At 32.2% G+C, this 22,982-nt stretch overlaps 1 protein-coding gene across 2 annotated transcripts in view; it reads left to right on the top strand.

Moving 5' to 3' along the window:
- Positions 1–22,982, top strand: part of Sema3c (semaphorin 3C) — a 170,160-nt gene that overhangs the window by 86,938 nt on the left and 60,240 nt on the right. For both annotated transcript variants that reach the window (XM_015488413.2, XM_048786230.1), the window contains 4 exons: positions 2,625–2,785; positions 3,894–3,956; positions 13,823–13,942; positions 20,340–20,430. In XM_015488413.2, coding sequence (XP_015343899.1) covers positions 2,625–2,785; positions 3,894–3,956; positions 13,823–13,942; positions 20,340–20,430 — 435 coding nt within the window. The remainder of the gene's footprint in view (positions 1–2,624; positions 2,786–3,893; positions 3,957–13,822; positions 13,943–20,339; positions 20,431–22,982) is intronic.

Genomic DNA, 22,982 nt, shown 5'->3' with positions numbered 1-22,982 from the left:
TTCTTACTTTGTTGGTTGAGTATGGATATCTCACCCCAAATCTCAAATAGGTAACCTGTGTAACTAGCATCACTGTAACTAAGGTTCACTTAATAGGCACTACCAATTTAAACCTCCCTGCAACCCAGTGAGACATGTTTATTATCATCCTTGCTTTACAGATGAGAATCCTGGGATTCAGAGAGACATATAAGTACATATCAAAATGAAATGGTAAAGCCAGTATTCAGACCCTTTCCAGTGGTTGGGTCCCAGAGGCAAGAACTCAGTCATTTTATTGCTTTATTCTATTTATTTCACTGGAGAATTATTTATACAAAAGATACTAATTCGAATCTCTTCTGCTGCCCAAGCTATAACCTACCCAAAATGTTTGCACAACTGTAAATTACATTCCTTCAGTGAAAAGCAAGCTTGGTAACACACTGGGAATTTAGACAGAATGAAGGCAATCTGGCCTTTGAGGGACACTTGTTGATCCTGAGTTCTGTACCATGTACTTGGCTCTCAGAAAGTTTTCTATTATCCTTAACCTCTGCTCTACCATGGTCCGACCATTTTCCTGCATGATATCTATCCCCACCCATCACCTTTTTTACTCTCCTCATAAAGAAACTGTCCCAGTTTCTGGGCCAGTGGCAACACCTATTAGCTGTGTCACCATTCTGTCCATGACGTCTAATGAGGCTCAAAAACTGGAAGGTCAGCACACTCTCCTGTGCCCAGTGCCAGTCTCATTTGCAAAGATCTATATCAATATCTGACTGTGTTTTGTTCTTGTCTCTCCTTGTGATTGTGCTTTTCAAGAGTCTTCTGAAAAAGCTTTTCTCAGTTAGTTTTCCACATTAAAAATCACATCTTTTACTATTATATGAACTGTTTATCTGAGAATTAGGCTTTAATATTATGTGTTAATAATTTCATGGATGTGACTTCCTTAAGTTAAAAAAAAGCTAAAGGGAAAACATGTATTTATTTTACCTAAATGTCTTCTTTTTTATATAAATGATGCAAACTTAACATGAATACTAATAACAGTAATATGAATTGTAATTTATTGAACAATTTTTCTTACTCATTACAAATATTTACATGTATTGTTTCAGTTGATTTTCATGGGAATTATCAGTTCCCAAGGCACTGTTATTGTTGCTTTTTACAAAAAAGAAAATTGGCTACCTAACAGAGAAGTTAGATAACTTGCTTAATATCACAGGAAGTTGGGCACCACAGCCATTGATATCATTGGCTGAAACTACCTGGAGGAGATTATGGTAAACAGTCTGAACTGGTTTGCCAAGAAAACAGGTCAAATTTGTGACTTCTCTATCTTCTCATGTAAGATATATCTCACAGAATGTAGTTCTTGATGTCTATAAGCATTAGTGTCATTTATTTTCACTTTGGTTTGTCAAACTATAGCCATATCAAAGTTTCTCGAAATCTAATTTGATTCTATACCTAAAAATTTAGAATCCGTTCATCATGGGAGCAGTAATCTCAAAAAGCAGTCTTGTTCTTAGAGTTTCTCATTCTCTTAAGATCATAGTCAAAAGAACAACAACAACAAAAATTCTAAATCGCTTGATAGAAAAGTCTTAAATTGTTCAAAGGAACATTTTGCCTGCAGACAAAATTGGGTCTGCTACAGTGGTTATTGGCTGCTTTTATTGTCATAATACCTTCATTGTTCTTAAAGAACAGCTACTAAGGCACATATTTAATGTAAAAGACATAACAAGAACATGAGTCACAGATCATTGAGATGCTTAAAATATAAAGATTCAGATATTTGAAAAATGCATATTTTCCCTTGATACATTCATAGGCATTCTGTCATTTAAAATTATTGCCTCTTGAATACAATATAATGAAAAAATAGATATATTTTCAAATTATTTATAGAAAAATATACTACTGACTAAAATTATGTTGAGGAAGTAAGCAAATTGTTTAAAGTAGGACATGATTCTAAAATGCTAAATGTAGTACATATTAGAATAAAACATTTATAGAAAATAAGACATTCTCACTGATGTTGGTTTTGTTTTTCTGTTCTACTACTATACATTTTTCTGATTCATCTATTTTAACTATGTGGGCAGTTTTGAACAATGACATCCACTCATAAAACAAACTTGAGATGATTGCAAACATGCATAATTTGAATCACATAGTATCACTGCAAACTTTAACACTGAATTGTTGATTTCTTTGTTTTTACTTCAGCATAAAGGCCATAATTTAAAATGTCCATTAACATATCTCCACTTTAAAATAAGGGTTACTGTAGGAGAAAAACATATCTTTGACATTTTTTGGTAAATATTCTTGTAAGATTTTTCATTGAAATAGTAGAATTAGGGCTGGGGATGTGGCTCAAGCGGTAGCGTGCTCGCCTGGCATGCGTGCAGCCCAGGTTCGATCCTCAGCACCACATACAAAGATGTTGTGTCCGCCAAAAACTAAAAAAAAAAATAAATATTGAAAAAATTCTCTCTGTCTCTCTCTCTCTCTCTCTCTCTCTCTCTCTCACCTCTCTCTTTAAAAAAAAAAAAAGAAAGAAATAGTAGAATTATAGAGCCAAGACATTCTAGTTTTACATGAGCTTTTTACTATTGCAGAACTCCGGGACACCAAGACCTCTGAGTACTTCAGCCTGTCCCACCACCCTTTAGACTACAGAATACTTCTAATGGATGAAGATCAGGATCGGATCTATGTGGGCAGCAAAGACCACATTCTCTCCTTGAATATTAACAATATAAGTCAAGAACCCTTGAGTGTAAGTTTGTCATTTTCATGAGGGCCATTTTGACCTTCTGGGGGCCTTTTATTTTCTTTAAGAATTTCAAATATAATGAATATGTATTTCTTTAGAATAATAGAAAACACTGGACACATGTCATATATATATATATATATATATATATATATATATATATATATATATATAGGCAGTTTTTATATCATGCTCTGAAAATGTATGAGTTCAGTTCTCTCTGTCTAGATTCATAGTTTTTATTAAACAAAAACCTGGAGCTACATGAGAAAAATGCTCCCTGTGTTCACATATGTACAAAGAGAAAAAGAGCCACATGGGGTATAGCATGAAAGAAATGGTCAATTTCAAGGAAGACCCACCTCATCAGATATATGTCATCCACACAGGATTTGAAAGGAACACCAGTATCCGGTATATAGTTATTTGAACAAGTGTGGCTTTTAATCTCACAACAAAATAACTGAACTTCATTGGAGTAAAGAAATAAGGAAGATTAATTAAAGGAAAGAAAATTTTGTATTTATCATGTTAAATGAGCAACAAGCTAATAAATGAAGAAAAAAAAAGCAGTCATTACTGTTATTCCTGACCCCAGACAAGACAATATTATCTTAGAACACTAGTGCAGCATTTCAGAGACACTCGGGGATTTTACCTGAGCTCTTTTAGCTGTTAAAGGAGGAAGGGGCCCTTTTAAGCAAATCTACTAGTTAGCTCTGTGGCTTACTAAAAATAATATTACACTTAAGATAGTATATTGTGAATGCACAGTGATATAAGTAGTTGGAAAAGTATGCCATGAATGAAAATGAGCAAAATGTGTGTTGATTGTGTACCTCTATGTTAATAATGGCCTAATTTTAATATACAGTTAGTAAATGTGTATCATTATTAGGTGGCTTTTGTTAAAGATAAAAATTGATGAAAGAAACAGAAAGATAGTTGTTATAATAACATAATAATGAGTTCATAGGATGAAAGACAAAGGAATCTTAAAGCAAAAATATGAAAATACCTTAAGGAAATCAGTTAGCAAAAAGTCAATGAACTGCATTGAGCTGTCATATATCCAAGTGAGATTATGCAACCTATTTTCCTTTCTGAGCAGGTTTTCTGGCCAGCATCTGCAATCAAAGTTGAAGAGTGCAAAATGGCTGGCAAAGATCCTACAGTGAGTATTTTTTTAAAAAGCAGCACATTACCTTAAATATTTGGTCTTGAAGTCCATGCACTTTGAGAGCAGACAAAAATGAGACAAAGAGTGTTGGAGTTTTAAATCCTTGGCTAGACACATGTTGAAAATGTAGATATAAAGAGATTTGAATTCTTACACCATATGTAGTTTTGGAATTCCTGACTGGGTAAAAATTTCCTGCCTTGCTTTTATTATTTCATATAGACACTTTTCATGATGGATTTCTATAATAACCCCTGTTCCAAGTGGATCCAGACTACAGAATTCTCAGCAGGCTGCTGAAGTAATGATAATACAAGTATCTGGAGCTGCTCCCAGATACCATGTGCACTTTTCCAAAGATTCTTGGTGATGAACCAGTGGTGAGCTGGCACATTCCAGAGATGTAAATCACCAGTCATGAATGGTACCTTTGTTGATTCAAAATAACCATAAAAATCATCCTGATAGTAGTATTGATGAATATTCATCATGTTTCTTGTGTAAATTGTATTTCTTTAAGTGCCGTTCAGTGTAGAGTCAAGTAAGACATCTGTGTCGATTTCTATCAATGACATTATTAACACATTAAGTTATTCTTGAAAATTATAGAAGAAATGCATGAAGCCAAACTTTAATGTACAGAAGCCATGTAATGTTTACCAAGCACATATGTCATTTTATATTTTGGTCTCAAACATGAAAAATAACATGGGAGAACAAAGTATCCAAATTGCCCACTCTTGCAAATAATTTGGTGAAGAGGTTCCTTCCTTTTTTCCTTGCTTCCTTCCTTCCTGTCTTCAATTATTTATTCAATAAATGCTGATTGAGCACCTGTTTTAAGTCTGGCATAGTGCCAGTTGGTGGAGACATAATTTGTGCAAAACCAAGCACAATTCTGGCTTTAATTAGCTTTATTATCTTGTTGCAGAAGTCAACCACCTTAATCAAATGAGCATAAAAATACATGAGAAGTAGGGAATGAAATGGAAATATGGTGATTGGGTAAAACTAGACACATATCCAGGTCTGAGGTCATATCAAGTTAGTGTCAAAAGTCTTGAATAAGCACTTATTTTGCAGTTCAGGGAAGACATACTGGTAGGAGTGACATCCGTGCTCTGAGGTGGAGGAAGGAGTGTTCTGGAGCTTTGTCAGGCTTGGCCAGTTGTTGAGAAAAGCCACTCAACTCCCATTGACTCTTCAGACAGTCACAGGTATAAAGATCCAAAAATGTCTGGTTCAATGGGGAGCCATGGAAGACTCTGGAATGGAATCACCAAGTACACAAGGAATTTTATCAAGAGAGATTTACCAGGATTGAGTCAATTCTGGGTCTAAATTTTTCAATTCTATAATTCATCCAATGAGAAGAATTTAAAAGAAGACAGAAGATATTTGCTGGGAAACATTTGCTATCCAAGGAATCTCCTGTACCATAAACTAGAGGAAAAAATGAAAAGATGTTTCCCATGCATGTATATCTGATTATGTCTTGCCTTTTACCAAAGTACTATCCTGGACAATATATCTGAATTTGTCCTTTCTGCAAGACAATTTGCATTTTCCATTGATAGAAACTGCCAAAGGCAAAATATGTAGACTATAGATATGTGGTATGTTCTGTTTCCCAAAATTGCTGTTAACCTTCCAAAGAATCTTAGCCAAATCATTTGATTTCTTACTTCCTTTGGCAGAACAGATACCTCTATTGTTTGCCTTAGTATAATTAAAAATTATCAGGTATAATTTTCAATACATATTTGCATTCTTCCATAGGTTATTTTTTGTTATAGTATCATTAATGGATATCTTTAAATTCTTTCATATCACTAGTTATTGTACTAGTAGAGAGCACTTTTTAAAGTCTCAGCTGTGAAAAGTTTTGTTTGTACACATAACATTGTCGGAAGTATTATAAAACATAGTTAAACAAATTCATTAAAATACATGTTTTGTGTAAAAGAGGAAGTCTAACAAATCCATCTCCTTTCATATGTGAAAGACCTACAAAGTCGCCTTTAAATGAGCCACCAAAAAAAAAAAAAAAAAAGTAGTGGTAGAAAAATAATGAGAAATAAATCTTTGAACATTGTATAGAACAATCTATTTTTAGTATACTTTTCCATGAAGCCAAATATTTAAGGATGGCATCACTATTGGAATACGTATCATTTAATAACTTAGTATTTCATTTTTTTAAAAAACACAGGAATTGAATATTTTAATTTGCACACATCAGTTATTATGAAGAAACTAGAGGTGAATAAGGTGGGTTCCCTGCCTTTAAGAGTCTTTCTAATATACTAGAGGTGATGAGACATAATGCAAAGATTACCAAATAATAGTACCTAATATTTAATAGGACAGGTCAGGCACTCTTAAGTGTTTTATTTTAATCCTCTTAACAATTTTACAGACTATATGTTATTGTCATCACCCACATTTTTAAGATACAGAAAGTAGACAGACAACTAATAGAGTGAGGAACCTACCTAAAACTGCCTCATGAGCAAGTGGGACACAGTGGAAATTGTATTCTGACCTGGCTGTTCAACTCTAGATATTGTACTCTTTGCCACTAAAACACTCCTCCCTTGCATCGCTGCCCCCCCTCCCCCCCTAGAAAGAGGTAAATGATAAGGTTACTCACACATGACAAAGAAAAATATAGTGTAGCAGGGATATTTTGGAAAGCTTTGATAGATTTGAGGGCAATTATGTTAGATCTTTGTAAACTTTTCCCCACCTTCGGTATATGCATGCATGAATCACCTGTCCTTCAAGTATCTTCCTATCTTTTCAGCCTGGTACATATCTACTCATCCTTTCAAAACATAGTGTGCATGTCTCTTCTCTGGAGAGCCTTCTCTTACCACCAGAACTGGGCAAGAGTGCCCAGCCCATGTGTCCACGGAACACTCTAGAACTAATTCTACTACATTTTTAATTCTAAGTCTCCCCTCAATGATTGGAAATACTGTAGGGCCAATGTCATCATTCCTGGTGCTCAGATCTGTATCTAAGCACTTCTCCAAAGTTAAACAAGCTCTGAATAAATAGAGATGAAGCAGTTAAGCATGGAAATCTCTTCAAAGTGATTTTCAGGGACTAGGGATAAGAGATACTGGATAATGAGTTAATGAATGCTTTTAAATTAATAATATTTGTACCAGGGTCTGGGATTGTGGCTTAGTGGTAGAGTGCTTGCCTTGCACGCATGAGGCACTGGGTCCAATCCTCAGCAATGCAAATAAATAAATAAATAAAATAAAGACATTATATCCATCTACAACTAAAAAAATTATTAAAAAAATAAATAATGTTTGTACCAAATTCATTAAGCACATATTTTAGGACTAAGTTTTTTTATAAAGTAATTTTTCTGCTTTTAGATATATTAATTATCTACTAAGTAAGCAAAACTTTTAGATATATTAATCATCCACTAAGTGACCAATCAAAGCCATATTATGTAACAATTTAAAGAAAAAATAAAACAGAATCAAGCATCCCTTAATCCTTCAGACTTTTTAGATTGTATCCAATTTTAAATGAAGTTATGAAAAAAATAATACTTTATTATGAGAAGAAAATATAATTAATTTGAAATCATGTAATAAATATTATAATTCTATACGAACTAATGTTTAAAAGAAAATTAATTACCACAGTGGAAATATAGCAAATTTTTGCCTCAGCTAAAAATAGTATAAACTACTTTCCATGTATTTCTCTTCACATGTATATTAGTCAGCTTTTCATCACTATAATTAAATACCTGACAGATGTTAACTTTATGAGGGAGAGATTTATTTAGCTTGTAGTTTTTGAGGCTTAAGGGCACAATGCTAGACTTGTCTTAGTTCTGATGATGGCCTTCTTGGTGGCAGAATTTGGAAGTGTCATGTGGCAGTACATGGCAAGAAACAAGGAGCACACAGATGTAGTATGCATGTGTGGTCTCTGTCCCACTTCTTATAAAGCTACCAGGTTTTAATCATGTGGTCTCCAGCCTAATGACCTTCTCTGAACTGTATTACTTTCCAAAAACCCCACTATAGTCAGATTAAGTTTTCATCTCTTAATACCATTAACATCTGACTTTGAGTGTTAAAAACATAAATTTGGGGGTGGGTGCTGGGAACAAACTGTATTCAAACCATAGCTTCCAAAGGAGTCACATTCTTCCATACTCCATTTATTTCTAAATGTTAACATTTTACTCATACTTTAAAGAACTTGAGCTTAAACAATAGCACATCTGTCAAACATATTCACTGTCCTAGGGTTTAATGAACGAACTAAGTAAATACTGTAGGAGATCACTGAAAAATTAAGCAGAATTATATACATTTATGTATATATACATTATGTGCATACAGTGTCAAACTTGATTTATTAATTGTATGATACTATTTTCTTATGCCTATGAGCAGACAATACTAAATTGCTGGGAAGCACATTTTCTTTGGGAATAACATTGTCAAAATTCATTGATTTATTCCCCAGACCAAAAAAGGTGTAAACTCAGAAGAAAAATATACAAGATCTTTTTTAATTGCATAGTATGGACCATGAAGAATCAATATTTTGCTTTTTAAAACATCTATTTTTTATATTAGTAAGCTAATATGTGTTCAATATAGAAATCTTTGAAAGCCTAGAAAAACCACATAGAAAGTAACATAAAATAGACCATCTCTTCTTTATTTTTTAACCTTGAAGAATTAACCTCTCTGTGTCTTGGTTTCCTTATCTGTAAAATGTGCTAACTTCATAGTGACTATCTTATTTGGTTAAGATGATTAATGAGCTAATATTTATACAGAGCTTAGAATAGAACATAGCACACAGTAAATACTATATCACTGTGAAGGTAAATTACACTAATGAAACATAGCTATTCCTGACAATATAGGGAATATTCTCCCAGAATTTTCTTATATCCATGTATATAAGAAAATAAACATGTGTATATAAAATAAAGTTGATAAAATAAATGGCCTGATATTTTTATAATGTTAGCTGCCTTACTTTTCATTAGCTTTCCACCAAGAAAGATAATAAACAATGAAAAGAAAGCAGTATTTATGGTGTTTATTTCCATTTTTTGTTTGTTTGTCTGTTTCTGAGGTGCTTGGAATTAAATCCAAGGCCTTGAGTGTGCTAGGCAAGTGCTTTACCACCACCTTATATTTTCAGGCTTCTGCTAAACTCTAAGGCTTTATTCATTTCCCAAATCTGTCACACATTTCCACTATGGCCTGAAACTGTATTAGCTCTGTGCAGGACAAATGTCTCATCCACTTCCCATAGTTTATATAGACAAGTAAAAAAAAAAATGCATATTGAAACAAACCAATACTTGACAATTATGTATAATTATACGCCAGACATTAGTTCAACTGCTTTGTTAATACATTGCTCACAGAAAAAGATTAAGCTTGCCACTTTTATTAGCCTTCAGAAAGGCTAATCAACTGCTTTAAGTTCTAAAAGCAAGTAAAAGATGAAGCCAGGATTTGATCCCAGGTCAAATGGTTCTGAAATCCACATACTTAAATTGACTCTTTCCTTTTAGCCCTTCAAGGTAAATCCAACATTTCATGCTTTTTTTTTTTTCTGTTCATGCTCTGTTTTCTGTTATAATATTCTTTCTTTATATTTTTCCCATCAAAATCTCTAGCTTATTCTGCCCAAATGACATCTGTACTCAAATCTTTATACCCAGTTCAGCAAAACTTATTTGTTTCTTCTGAAGTTCATTTTAAAAATTGTAGCCCTTTTATAGCATCTATAACAGCCTGATGTATTATGGCCTGCTTTCTTTGAAAGCAGGAAGTGGGTCTTTCATTCCACTGTTGCTAGCCCCATATTCAATGTCTTGCATAGAATGAATTGAGTAAATATTTGTTGTATGGAATTGATACAGTGTTCTAGGTCGGAAATAATGTAGACAGAAGCTAAGGCAGCACAGTGGAAATGCACAACACCTAGGTAATGATTTCCAATCATTAACTCAACCAATTTGTTTTTCCTTTTTTGTTCTTGTGTGGGAAGGGTTAGGAGGCATAGTGAGTATCAGTGTAGGATTCTGTTCATGGGTAGAGTAAAACTGGATGGTTAAGAGTTGCCTTGGTTCAAGTCCCAGCTCAGTTACTTATTAAGCCAGAACACTTCATCTGTCTGTGACTCAATTTCATAGTTGCTAAAATGGGGTACTAAGATTCAGATCATATTTGTGAGAGTTAAAGTAGCCCACATCTAAGGATTAAATCCTGTGTAAATATAAATAGCACTTATAAAAGCCATAAAAATTCAAATAAATACTAATAACTATTATAATAGCAGCTATGTATTCTCACCCAAATACAAATTATAAATTGGCTAAGAATATAGGTTTCAATATTTGATATACATGTGTTTGAAGATCAATTTTATAGTTTCTACTTGTATGATCTCAGGCCAAATTAATTAAAAATCATTGGGGCTGAGGCTGTATGTAGCTCAGTGGCAGAGCACTTGCCTAGCATGTGTGAGGCACTGGGTTCAATCCTTAGCAGCATATAAAAATAAACAAGTAAAGGCATTCTGTCCCACTACAATCACCAAAAAAAATGAAATTAAAATAAAATTTTAATTTATAAACGTCTTCCAAGTTTTATTATCCTAAAAGGGACTAAATTGGTATAAAAAATTGAATGTATTCATGTAAAATGACTACATAACATTTAATAAGTGTCCAATAAATATCAGTCATAAAGATCAAACCTCCTGGGACATAAAAATGATAACATATATAAGATGATTATTTCTATGTCTATCACATAGTAAACTTTCAAAAATATTAGCTTTAATAAGTAGATGAAAAAATAGTCATAAAATGAGTATATTCTTTCATTTGAAATACTCAAAGGCATTACTATTTCTTTTTTATAATACCAATGATTCATGAAAATAGATTATATATAAAACCCAAGATGAGACAGCTATACTTTGTTTTTAATAGGATTGAACTGAATTCATGTCTTACGGGAAAGTATTATATACAGAATCCCAAAGTGACTAAACTTGACTTGAATATTAGACATACATATGTTTTAAAATCGCATTAGAAGCACAAGACTCATTTTTCACAGATTTCCTTAATATAGACATATTATATACATTCCATACTTCATCTATACTTCATTCTCCAGGAAAACTTGCTATCATCTGTACTTATGTTATCAGTTCCCAGGTACCTCTATAAACAGGTGTCAAGATACAGTAACACTGTATAGTTAACAAAAATTCTTAACGTCTTAACCTAAAAATAAATGTACGGTCTGATCTGTAAGGATTTATTTTCTTTGATGGTAGAGTTAATGATTGATTATTTAATATTAAAAATCTATAATAGAAACATCTGTATAAATTACTACATATGAAAGACATATGTATTTGCTGACAAGTAATAATGAATATGAGAGAAAAATGATGAAAAAGTATGAAATGATATCAACTTTAAATTCAACTTTTATCAGAGTAAAATTTTGTTTTTCTTTGAGATATAAATAATAGGTTTGTGTTGTAAAAAATCAGGACCATACTTAAAAGAGAAAAACAGAGCAACTTTTGTTGTCTGACTACCCAGGGAAAACTACTGTTTATTTTTTTGTATTTATTTATAAGTCTTTTATTTTAAAAAATCTGTCTATAATGATAAAATTATTTTCAATAATCTTTTTGAGAGTAAAATGACTTTGTGAAGGGAACAGCATTCAATCCCAGGCTTTATTCATTTGTAATCAGCAAAGGATAGTGAGTCTAGAAAGTGTGGAATATTCAAAGCTTCATTTGGCCACAGAGAATCTATGGACTCCTGCAAGGTCACTGTCAATTTAAATTTAAAATAATCGTGTTATATTTCACTGAATGAATAAATGAAAGTCTTGCATTAGTTGAACTGGAAGCAAGTGAGAAAGGGCTTTTTGGGGAGCGGAATGGAATATTTTAGGGGACCAAGGGTAGAGAGAATGATTATATCATTATTCATAGAAAGCAAAATGATTCCACCTTCTTACAGGTTAGTGTAATCTGCCAATTGCAAAGGACAATAGTGCTTGTTATTTTGTTCTCACAATAATATGAAACCTGAATAAGAACAATTTCAATCAAAATGGGTTTGCAGAGTGTGTGTTTAATGTTTTAAGGAAAAAAAAAAAAACTTTGCACATCCCTATTTCTTAACTTTCTCAGGTAAAAAGCAAGTTTATAATGTTTTGAAACATGAAAACATATAGTAAATCAGTATTAGAGGTAAAGTAGCACTTTCATGAGATAAATCAACAGACTAAACCTTGTTGTTCTTTTATTATTTCCTCAAATATTTTCTGACAGTAATAACAAAAAAAGTTAGAAAAAGGTATACCAAAGTTTGTCTAAATTATATTTACTTTGCTCTGACATTTACAGATTTGACAGCATTTTTATATAAATTGCTGAAATTAGTAGAGATTTAAATAAAAATAGCAAAAACAGGTCATGTATGACAACTTTGTTCATTGGAGTTCTACAGTGTAGCGATCTTTGCCTGTGTTGTTCACTGAAAATGCCCCAAATTTTAGACTATAACTTGGCTCACAGTTGGTACTCAGCAAATAGTAGGCAAGGTATTGTTTTTGTAATATTTCTATACAAAAGATACTAACAACACTAGTATATTAGCAATATACTAATACTATTTTACTAAAATAATTGAATGATGATTTCGTCATTGTTAATTTACTAACCAAAAAGTTAGACTATAACTTGATTTACTGTTGTTACTCAGTCAATATTAGTTGAGGTCCAATTTCTGTAACATTTCTGTCCCTATGCCTGAGTCACTGCTTATTTTTTTTTCAGGCATCAAATCTCAATATTTAATTTTGGATTTACACAATTTAAATGAGTATTTTTAAATTACCTTTATGTGTACACATAGTTTCTCAAAGATAAGGAACAATATATCGAAATTTGATGTCACCTTGTTACCTATCTTACTCCAGTCCGAATGGCAGGTATTAAGAATACAAAAACAATAAGTGTTGTTGAAGATATGGGGAAAAAGGCACACTCATACATTGCTGGGGGGGCGGGGTGGTGGGTAACTGCAAAATGGTGCAGCCAATACAGAAAGCAGTATAGAGATTCCTTGGAAAACTGGGAATGGAACCACTTTTTGAACCAGCTATCTCACTCCTTGCTCTATACTGAAAGGACTTAAAAACAGTGTACTACAGGGACACAGCCACATCAATGTTTATAACAGCACAATTCACAGTAGCTAAACTGTGGAACCAACCTAGATGCCCTTCAGCAGATGAATAGATAAAGAAAATGTGGTGTATATACACACTGGAATATTACTCAGCACTAAAAGAGAATAAAATCATGGCATTTGCAGGTGAATGAATGGAGTTAGAGAATATAATGCTAAGTGAAGTTAGCCAATCCCAAAAAACCAAATGCCGAATGTTTTATCTGATATAAGGAGCCTGATTCATAGGTAGGGAGGTGGAACATGAGAGGATTAGATGAAATTTAGATAGGGCAAAGGGGTGGGGAGGGAAAGGGAGGGCACATGGTGGTAGAAAAGACAGTGGAATGAGATGGACATCATTACCTAAGAACATGTATGAAGACCCGAATGGTGTGAATACACTTTGTATACAACCAGAGATACGAAAAATTGTGCTCTGTATGTGTTATATGAATTCTAATGCATTCTGCTGTCATATATAACAAGTTTGAAAAGAAAAAGAAAGTGAATGCAGCTGGTAGACTTAACAGAAGTCACTAATTACTAAGTACATGTTTACCACTTCTTCTAGCATGGCTGTGGGAACTTTGTCCGTGTAATTCAGACTTTCAACCGCACTCATCTGTATGTCTGTGGCAGTGGCGCTTTCAGCCCAGTTTGCACTTACCTGAACAGAGGGAGGAGGTCAGAGGTAAGCTAACATTAATGACGTTAATGTGGCCCTCACAATATTTCTTAGTTTTGATGCTATTGTCAAAGATGTTTAAAGTGGTATTTTAGAGTAAAAGTTCAGAAATATTAATGTCCTTAAAGTGGTTTTATGCTTTTTAAAACACAAAGTATATTAAATTTTGTTTTTGTCTGCCAAGTTAGTTTAGGTATATAGTCTTTGGGCTACAACTTCAAAAAAAGAAATATATATATATGTATGTATATACATGTTTATTTTTATTTCTAAATGTAAAAGCTATAGAAGACAAAAGGAAAAGGCAAAATTTCATAATTTCTTAAATGTAAAGCACTGAAAATACTTGCTCCAAGTTATAGAACATTATATAAACTTACTTTCTTAAATATATTTTAAATAATTTCTATTTATCATTCAAGTTCAGTAAATCTTTATGTGATGCATATCTGTAAGATATGTATAAAGCAAGACGCCAAATGTTTTTGAAGAACTTATGCATTAATAAATCATCCTGTAATTCAAGGTTAAAATTGCTTTACACTAGACTGTGCTTGCCCTGTTCTTTCATTAGTTAAAATGACATGGGGCATTATGATATGGTGTTTGCTATACACTAGTCAAATATATTCCCAACATATAGTCAAATATCAAGCTGGTTGAACTTCAACAGTGATATTTAAGACTATGTTTATTATCTTAGTCAACAACTGTTGACTAAGGAGGCTATGCATTACACCAAAAGAATTTTTCTTTATTCTTTTACTCAAGCACATTGTTTTATTTAATATTATTATTAAAAATGAATTCTTTCAAACTATCTTTATTTAGTTTAATTATGGAGCTTAATTTTTTAAAAAATTCAGTTATTAAATAATGACTTAATTCAATTTTAGAGAGTATATTTATGAAAAAAATAAATATTTCTACTCATATGCTTCATAAAGTATATTTTCTTTTAATAAGAATTAATCTACTTTAATACTAATAAAATTGAACAACAATCCTTCACTATTCCCTTATTATTAAATTACCTTTTCAGATATGTGATTCACACATCTTTTTTAAAAAGTCATTTAAAAACAACTGAATAATTGTAATTTAATCCCCAATAGAGACTTTTCCAAATATCATTCAAGATGCTATGAAATATTAAAATTCTTAAAGCAAAAATAAAGTTATGCATTATTGGAAGAATACAGTTGGCTGCATTGAGCTAGTCATGAGGACCACATGCCTGTGATCAATTGATTAAATAAACTACTGATCACATGTCTGCAATCTGTCAGACACGCCTCGAAGTCCATGCAGTCACTGTACAAACCAACCACCCTGTAACAGTTTCATAGCACAGATTTCAAATAAAATCATTTTTCCATATACAAATTGTCTACTATAACTTCAAGTCTTAATTGGAAAGTCTGTTTTAAAAAAATGATCTGCTCTGGAAAACCAGCATGAAATAAATTTTAATCACTTTGCTACCTTAGCTTCACTTCAAGACAGGCTTCCATGGGGGAAGCTTTTCCATGAATTAATTCTGTCTCTCAAGTAATATATGAACACTTTGAGGGACAATTTAGGTATATAAAGAGTTAGGATTTTTAAGCTTTGTATCTTTACCTTAACAATCACCTTTGCCTTATAGTAATAGTCAAAAAGCTTACCATAGCATTGTTGATACATGAGGTGGGATGGAAAGGGAGAGAAAAGGGAAATTGCATGGTAATGGAGGGAGACCCTCATTGTTATACAAAATTACATATAAGAGGTTGTGAGGGGAATGGGAAAATAAACAAGGAGAAATATGAATTACAGTGGATGGGGTAGAGAGAGAAGATGGGAGGGGAGGGAGGGGGGATGGTAGAGGATAGGAAAGGTAGCAGAATACAACAGTTACTAATAGGGCATTATGTAAAAATGTGGATGTGTAACCGATGTGATTCTGCAATCTGTATTTGGGGTAAAATTGGGAGTTCATAACCAACTTGAATCTAATGTATGAAATATGATATGTCAAGAGCTTTATAATGTTTTTCAACAACCAATAAAAAAAAAATTTAAAAAAAAGTACAGCATATAAATTAAAATGTGAGTAAAGTACTGCAAAACTTTATCAAAAATTGGATATTTTTTTTCTCTGAGATGAAGGATCTCCTATCATAAAATTATCACATGATGAACAACATTGTATTTTGAGAAAATTCTCCTTCTCCTTCTTCATAGTTTGTTTTGTATTTTGTAATGAATGGGGGTAGGAACCACTGCTAACACCCTGTGTTAATATTAAGATAGCACAATTTTCATATATTCAGAACCAACTTGAAAAGGTTAGGTCTGCAGTTGTTAATCGTTCAATTTTGCTTTAGAGCCATCAATCACCTTCCATTTCAGCTGCCCATCTTCACAGAAATTCATTGGTTGTAAGAGCATATTTTATGAGCCTACCTCAGTTTTGGATTCTTCTACCATTTCATTATAACTTCTCACTCTCCTATTATTTTCAGTCTGATTCAGAGCTGTCCTAGAACATTTCAACAGTGTTCATCCAAAGAGCCTAGAATCCTTGCTACATGGAGACCTAGCCATGGTTCTCTCTTCTATCCCTTGTCCTTAATCCTATCTTCTGTTCCTGAAAAAAAGATAAAAAAAGATAAAGCAACACAAGTAAACCATGGTGTCAAACTAAGGAGTAAAACATGAAGAAAAAATAGCTATTAGTAATATGGCTGAAAAATTTTGAAATATTAACACATTTCATCTCTGGTTGATTTCATCAGATATTTCTATAACATCTATTTCAATAATTTAATACCACTGAAGCTCATACAGATACCTTTGACTGATCAACACTATCACAGGCATCCTATTCCTGTGCTTGTTGAAGCAGACCAATCGCCAAACTAGTTCATTCAGGCATCCTTTCTATAGCTTTTCTCCTGTTTTAGAAGAAAAGTTGTGCACTTTCTTTATCAATAAGAGTTCTTTGATCAGTATTCTTCATTCACTGTTTCATATTTTCATTCCCTTTCCCCTGAATTTACTTCTTTTTTTTTTTTTTTTGCAGTTTAAAAATAGGACTATGTTCCTTTTCCTTAAAATCACCAATTTTATTCAACACCGCCCTTTTCTTCCTTTTCTTCATTACAAAGCTTCTCAGACTTCTGGGCTGTATTTCCAGTTTTAAGTTCCATTTCTCCATATCTTTATTAAATATTTGCTAATATAACTTTCATTTCAAGTACACACATTAACAAAAAGTCTTTGAATAATGACCAAGATTCCCCAATGGCCAAATTGACTCTGTCAGTATGCCTTCTCCTGGACTAATCTATAACAAACTCTTGGAAAAAAATAAATATATTATTCAACGTATTTGTCAGTGTCTATGAGCATGGTATACTTTGTTATGCTTTCTTATTTTTCACTACCTATTTACATTCTGGCCCCATTTCTCTTATTGTTCCAAACCACAAATGCTATTTAGTTAAAGAAAATGAATTAAAATAATGTCAGAATTCATAGGCTAACTTGAAGACATTGATTGGTTTTTCTCTGTGTGTATCAAAGAAGTAACTGGCACGAAATGGCATGAACTGGCAAAAAATAGCAGAAATGGCACAAACAGAATTCTGTTGTCATGTTACAAATTATTTAGGGTGTGAAGGGTGAGGTTGGAAGAAGTCTGGGGAGATTAGTTGATATAGAGAGTTGATGTAGCATTCCAAGAAAGAGATTATTGTATTCAGATGGTGGCAATGGAGACCAAGAGGCACAAATTATAGAGTAGTATAGGTGATGTTGGTAGAATTTGAATATGGAAAAGAAAATATATGCTGATGGCAACTTTTTGTTGTTGTTTTCAGCAGCTTTAATTGTTCGTTCCTATGAACTGAGGTAACAAACAGTGAAGAGACCAAATTAGGGGTAAGGATTATGGTCTGAGTTTGGTCTGTTGAGTCTGAGATGCCACAGAAAGACCCAATTAGAACTATGAAGTGTATAGGAGAATGTGAGGTTGATATAAAGATGTGTGAAAAAATATTTTATAAGAGTAACTAGATACAATAAAAGCGTTAGTTTAATCAAGCAGAGAAGGTGTAGCGTGAGAATGGCTGCATTGGAGACTTGAGGATCTACTAACTTTAATGGCCACATGGAGGAATATGGACTTGAAAACAAAACTTCAAAGAAGCCGGCAGAGAAGAAGGGGAAGAAACAAGAATGTGTTGGTCCTAGGAAGAAAAATAAGTTATTTTAAAAAGATAGAAGTGGTCACCAATTTTGGAAACTATTGAGAACCCAAGTGAGATGAAGTTTGAAAAGTGTTGTTTCTTAATCCAAGTACTTGGGAGATGGGAGATCACTGAGCCCTCCAGACTAGTTCAGGCAATTGTATACTATGATTGTCATTGAAGATCTCATCAAAAATTGTTCCATAGAACAACTGATGTTGGAACACAATGTAAGTAAATTGAGGAGAAGGTGAAAAATCAGAAACGTTGATGAGTATGTGTGTAATTCTTTGAAAAATAGGGTCCACATTTGTGATCCAGAGGAACCAAAGGGTAGTTCAGATGATAATATAAAGGATTCAGTTAATAAAATAAAAGTATATATTTAAAAAAAAAAACAGAAAGAACATAAGAAAAATACAAGGTGACTTTGAAGATAAGATGAAATTCAAAGCAAGGTTTGGCCTCAAAGTAAAACAAATAGTTCTTCTCATGTCTTAGTGGATATATTAGTGTAAATGGTACCTGAAAAATCTAATCAATTCCTGCAGTGCCAACTCTTACTTATTACTAAAACCTGTCTCTGACTCTAAAACAAAATTAGGCTTTCTAAATTTTATTGTTTTTCCTCATATTTATAATTATTTCATTTGGAAAGCAGATGTAACTAGGAGACTGAAGTTGAATTCTACCCCTCTAACTAATATGGCTGGGAAAGCAATCTTGTCATCATGTCTAGCATGAATCCACTGAAGAGAATCATGTTTTTAAGCTTAGAGTACTATGATTTCTTCTAAGCTTTATAATTTCCTGTTGCCTCCTGGATGTCCAACAGTATATCAAACTCATTTTAACAAAAATCAACTAGTTTTATTTTTTTTTAAGGAATCAAAACTTCAGGTTGTTTTTTATATTTTTTAATCTTCTCGAATGATATCCAATTTCTAATTGATTGCCACTCTCTGTTGATTATACAAATTCTTTACATCTCTACTGCTCTTACCATGACCATTGACATGTCAGATTATTGTCTAATTCTCAGACCTTTGCAAATAAAATATTTTCCTTAATCCATTGTATATTCTACTTCCATTCTTCATACTGTTCAAGATACCATCAAACCTTCTTGGATCAGAGTTTTGATTCTTTGTTTTTCATATGCAAAAAGTAATAATAATGGGTCTCTTTTTTCAGAATAATTTTCAAAAACCTTAACTTAATAACTAAGGTCATTCATCATGCAGCCTACAAAAGTGAACTTTTTATTCCTTTGAATTCTATTAGTTGCTTGTGCTAAATTTATATAAAATAAAGGTAAATTTGTGTACCTACCAGATGTCCCCCCTAAGCAAGTCTTCCCTGACATCCATATTTTATATTAAACCTATTGTCCCTTATTTCTTGTCTTCCCAACTTCCTTTATCAGCTTAATTTTGTTTTTAGGCACTGGACACCATCTAACATACTCTATATTTTTCTTATATATTTTTTTCTCTTTAATTTCTCTTTTCCTCATTCAGGATACTCTTGTCAGAATCTTTGATGGCAAAGTTTTGTGTATTTTGGTTATTGTATCTCCAATACAAGCATCTGGCAGAAGGGAAATGCTCAATACATTTTTGTTAAAAAAAATGAATGACTTCATGACCTATTTTAATTTTGTTATTAGTTAATTTGAATCTTATAAAGTGTTCTATAGAACAAAATTAAGTGGCAACATAAAATTTTATTTTTTCTAAAAAATGTCTTGATAATTTTAGAAATACTTCAGTCCTTACCTACATTGTTCTTCTGTGGATATTTTTCTTCTTCTGGCTATAGTTCAACACATCTAGTCAAATTTATAATGATCCTTGATTTTCAAGTGATTTTTGGTGATGTTGATTTGAGGAGAACACCTGCTTGGATCAGCTCTATGGGAAATGTAATAGGTTGCGAGCCAGACCTGCTGAGGTTGGCTTCTAGTTTACAGATGGATTCTTTTTATAGGACAAGTAGGTCTTACTGTAGTAAATTGGGAAGGCATAAGCAACCGAGTAGAAAGCATATTGTTTTTAATGAGGCTTTGTTTTTCTAAAGAACAACTGTTTTGACTAAATAACTTGTTCTTATTATATCTCATTATATTTATAATGTTATTATCATATTCTGTTTTATCTACAACAAAGGACCAAGTTTTCATGATTGACTCCAAGTGTGAATCTGGAAAAGGACGATGCTCTTTCAACCCCAATGTGAACACTGTATCTGTTATGATCAGTAAGTAAAAAATAAAAGAGGGAAATAAAATAATAAAGAAGGCTAACATGATATTAACATTCATTCAAAATAGTTTTTGATTTTTTTCTTTACTTGTTTTACTAGTTTAAGTATATCCTCTTTTTGCATGTATTAGTAGTCCTTTTATAAATAATTAAATATGGTATTTCTTTCAAATTAAAGGAGAATAAAGTAATTTGTTAGCCAAAGACATCTCTGAGAATTGGCTTAAAAATTACTAAAAGGAGTTGGTGGTTCTTTTTCCATTTTCTTACTTTTAAGAAAATGTCAGTTAAGAGCCGATCCAATCACTTGCCAATATATACAATGTTAACAGATTGTTTTTGAACATCCATCATTGGATGGCTTTCCGTGACCCACTTAAAAGACATTCTCTTCTGGTTAATTAAAACATTTTTATAATCTAAGATATGACAAATCTTAGATTTCAGTATGTGATTGTATAGAATATGACATTTCCTCTTTGATTTCTTTATGTATTACCAGTAGTAAAATTCCATCCTTTGACACTGCAACAGGTGAAAAAATAATTACTATGTTCAGATTTTGCTTGATTCATGTATTTAGGAAGCCCATCTTTCTTTCTGATATCTGGTAACTAAATTAAGACAGGTACACCAAGCACTGAGTTAAATGTAAGCTTGAAAGTAACCAGTAAATTAATTCCATATGGTCATTCAAACTGGGCAAGGAGAAGCCAAAAGTATATCAATGGGACAAAAGTTCAAAAGCTTTGAAACTATAACTCCCTAATTATGTCTGATGCAGAATATTTCCAGTTAAGTTTTCAAATATTATTTGATAATAACAGTGTTTTGAAAAGTCTTTTCTCCATTAGTATTGAAATTTTATTTACTTTTAGAATACAAGATAAAAATTATATGATGTGTATAACAGTAGTTTTATATATATGTATATATATATATATATATATATGTGTGTGTGTGTGTGTGTGTGTGTGTGTGTGTTTGTATAAATACATAGTTTTCATTTACTTCAAATTAAAGTCTATGAAAATATATTTCAAAGATCCATTAACATAGTAATAATTGGGTTTCTCTTATTGAATATTGTTTAGAATAAAAATGCTTAGAATATTGCAATATAAATTTTCTTGATAAAATATCATAAGCCCTTTAATAGTTTTGCCCTAGGCAATTGGAATTATTTACAAATGAGAGTTTGATATTGGTTTTCTTGATTTTTCAAAGACAGATTTTGAATTCTTGTGCTCATGCTCCTACATTATCCTTTAATATTTTTAACATTACAATTTGTATTATCAAGGAAAGACATTAAATAATTTGCTTAACTAAAAATTGAAAATAAAAAATAAAATATGATTTTTTATAATCTTGTATTTATCATTTTATTTGTCCATTTATTTATTCCTGTGAAAATTTCCCCAATATTTGCATGGTCATTTCATTTTTCTCATGTTACAGGGTTTTATTGTTTCTATTCAACTGCAATGCACTAAATAATACAGACTGGCTAAAACACTTATATATATTAAATACCAAAAAGCATTAAGAATTAGAATGTAAAGTGTCACAATATAGGACATCACACTAGTGGTGAGTTCAATATTCTTTTGCAATTTTTAGTCATTGATATAGGACAACAGAGATGTCAGTTGTTAACTTTTATAGAACCTATGATTAAAAACCCATGAAGAAAAAAAAAAACAAAAATCCATGAAGATTTTTTAAATCAGAGATAAAATTAGAAGGCATAATGTATTTGGATAAAATCTAAAAGATACAAGTTTATCTTTGCATAGAACCCTAAAAAAAATCTGAGGAAAACAAAAACAAAAACATAAAACCTTCCTCTTGGACAAAACTCCTTCCTAAGTGACATTAACTAAATATTTCTTAGTAATAAAAAATGATTAAAATTTTGCTAACCTATTATAATAACTGCAAATTTAAAACAAAAAGTATAGCCAACCAGACACATGAGCTTATTTAGAGTTAGAGATATAACTATTAAAATGGTATATAATAGGATTAGATAAGCCTTACACCAATATTTGAGTGTCTTTTTCTTTTTTATCTTGAAGCATATATGGTAATGAGTAGTTGTGCTAATCAGTCTGTTGAACAGCAGGAATTTATAATCCAAGGTTTATGATAAATTGGTTATAACAAAAATGGGAAAGATATCTCAATTTAACAGTCAATCTATGTGTATATATGCATACAAATGTTCCTAGAATTTTAAATTGTTGAACTGCTCAAAAAGGCCTTCATGCACATTTTTGTTATCTCTATGTAATCTGTTTCCATGGATTCTGGGTCCCTACTAGGAAGGAGACCTGGGGAGCAAAAGCCCTGCCACACCAGCTTGCTCACTGGTAGGGGTCCATTTCATAACCTGGTGATCACATATTCCACACATTCCACCCTCCATTCTATCTTTGTCCTATTAGTCTTGCTTATTACTGAACAGTGAGCTTAGAGTGCTTTAAATGTTCCAGTCCTGCCAAAATGACCACAATCTGAAGGTAGCCAAGAGAGTAATCCTAG

This window comes from Marmota marmota, unplaced genomic scaffold, assembly GCF_001458135.2.
Source record: "Marmota marmota marmota unplaced genomic scaffold, marMar, whole genome shotgun sequence".
Classification (NCBI taxonomy): domain Eukaryota; kingdom Metazoa; phylum Chordata; class Mammalia; order Rodentia; family Sciuridae; genus Marmota; species Marmota marmota.
This window is presented reverse-complemented; position numbering and strand designations above follow the sequence as displayed.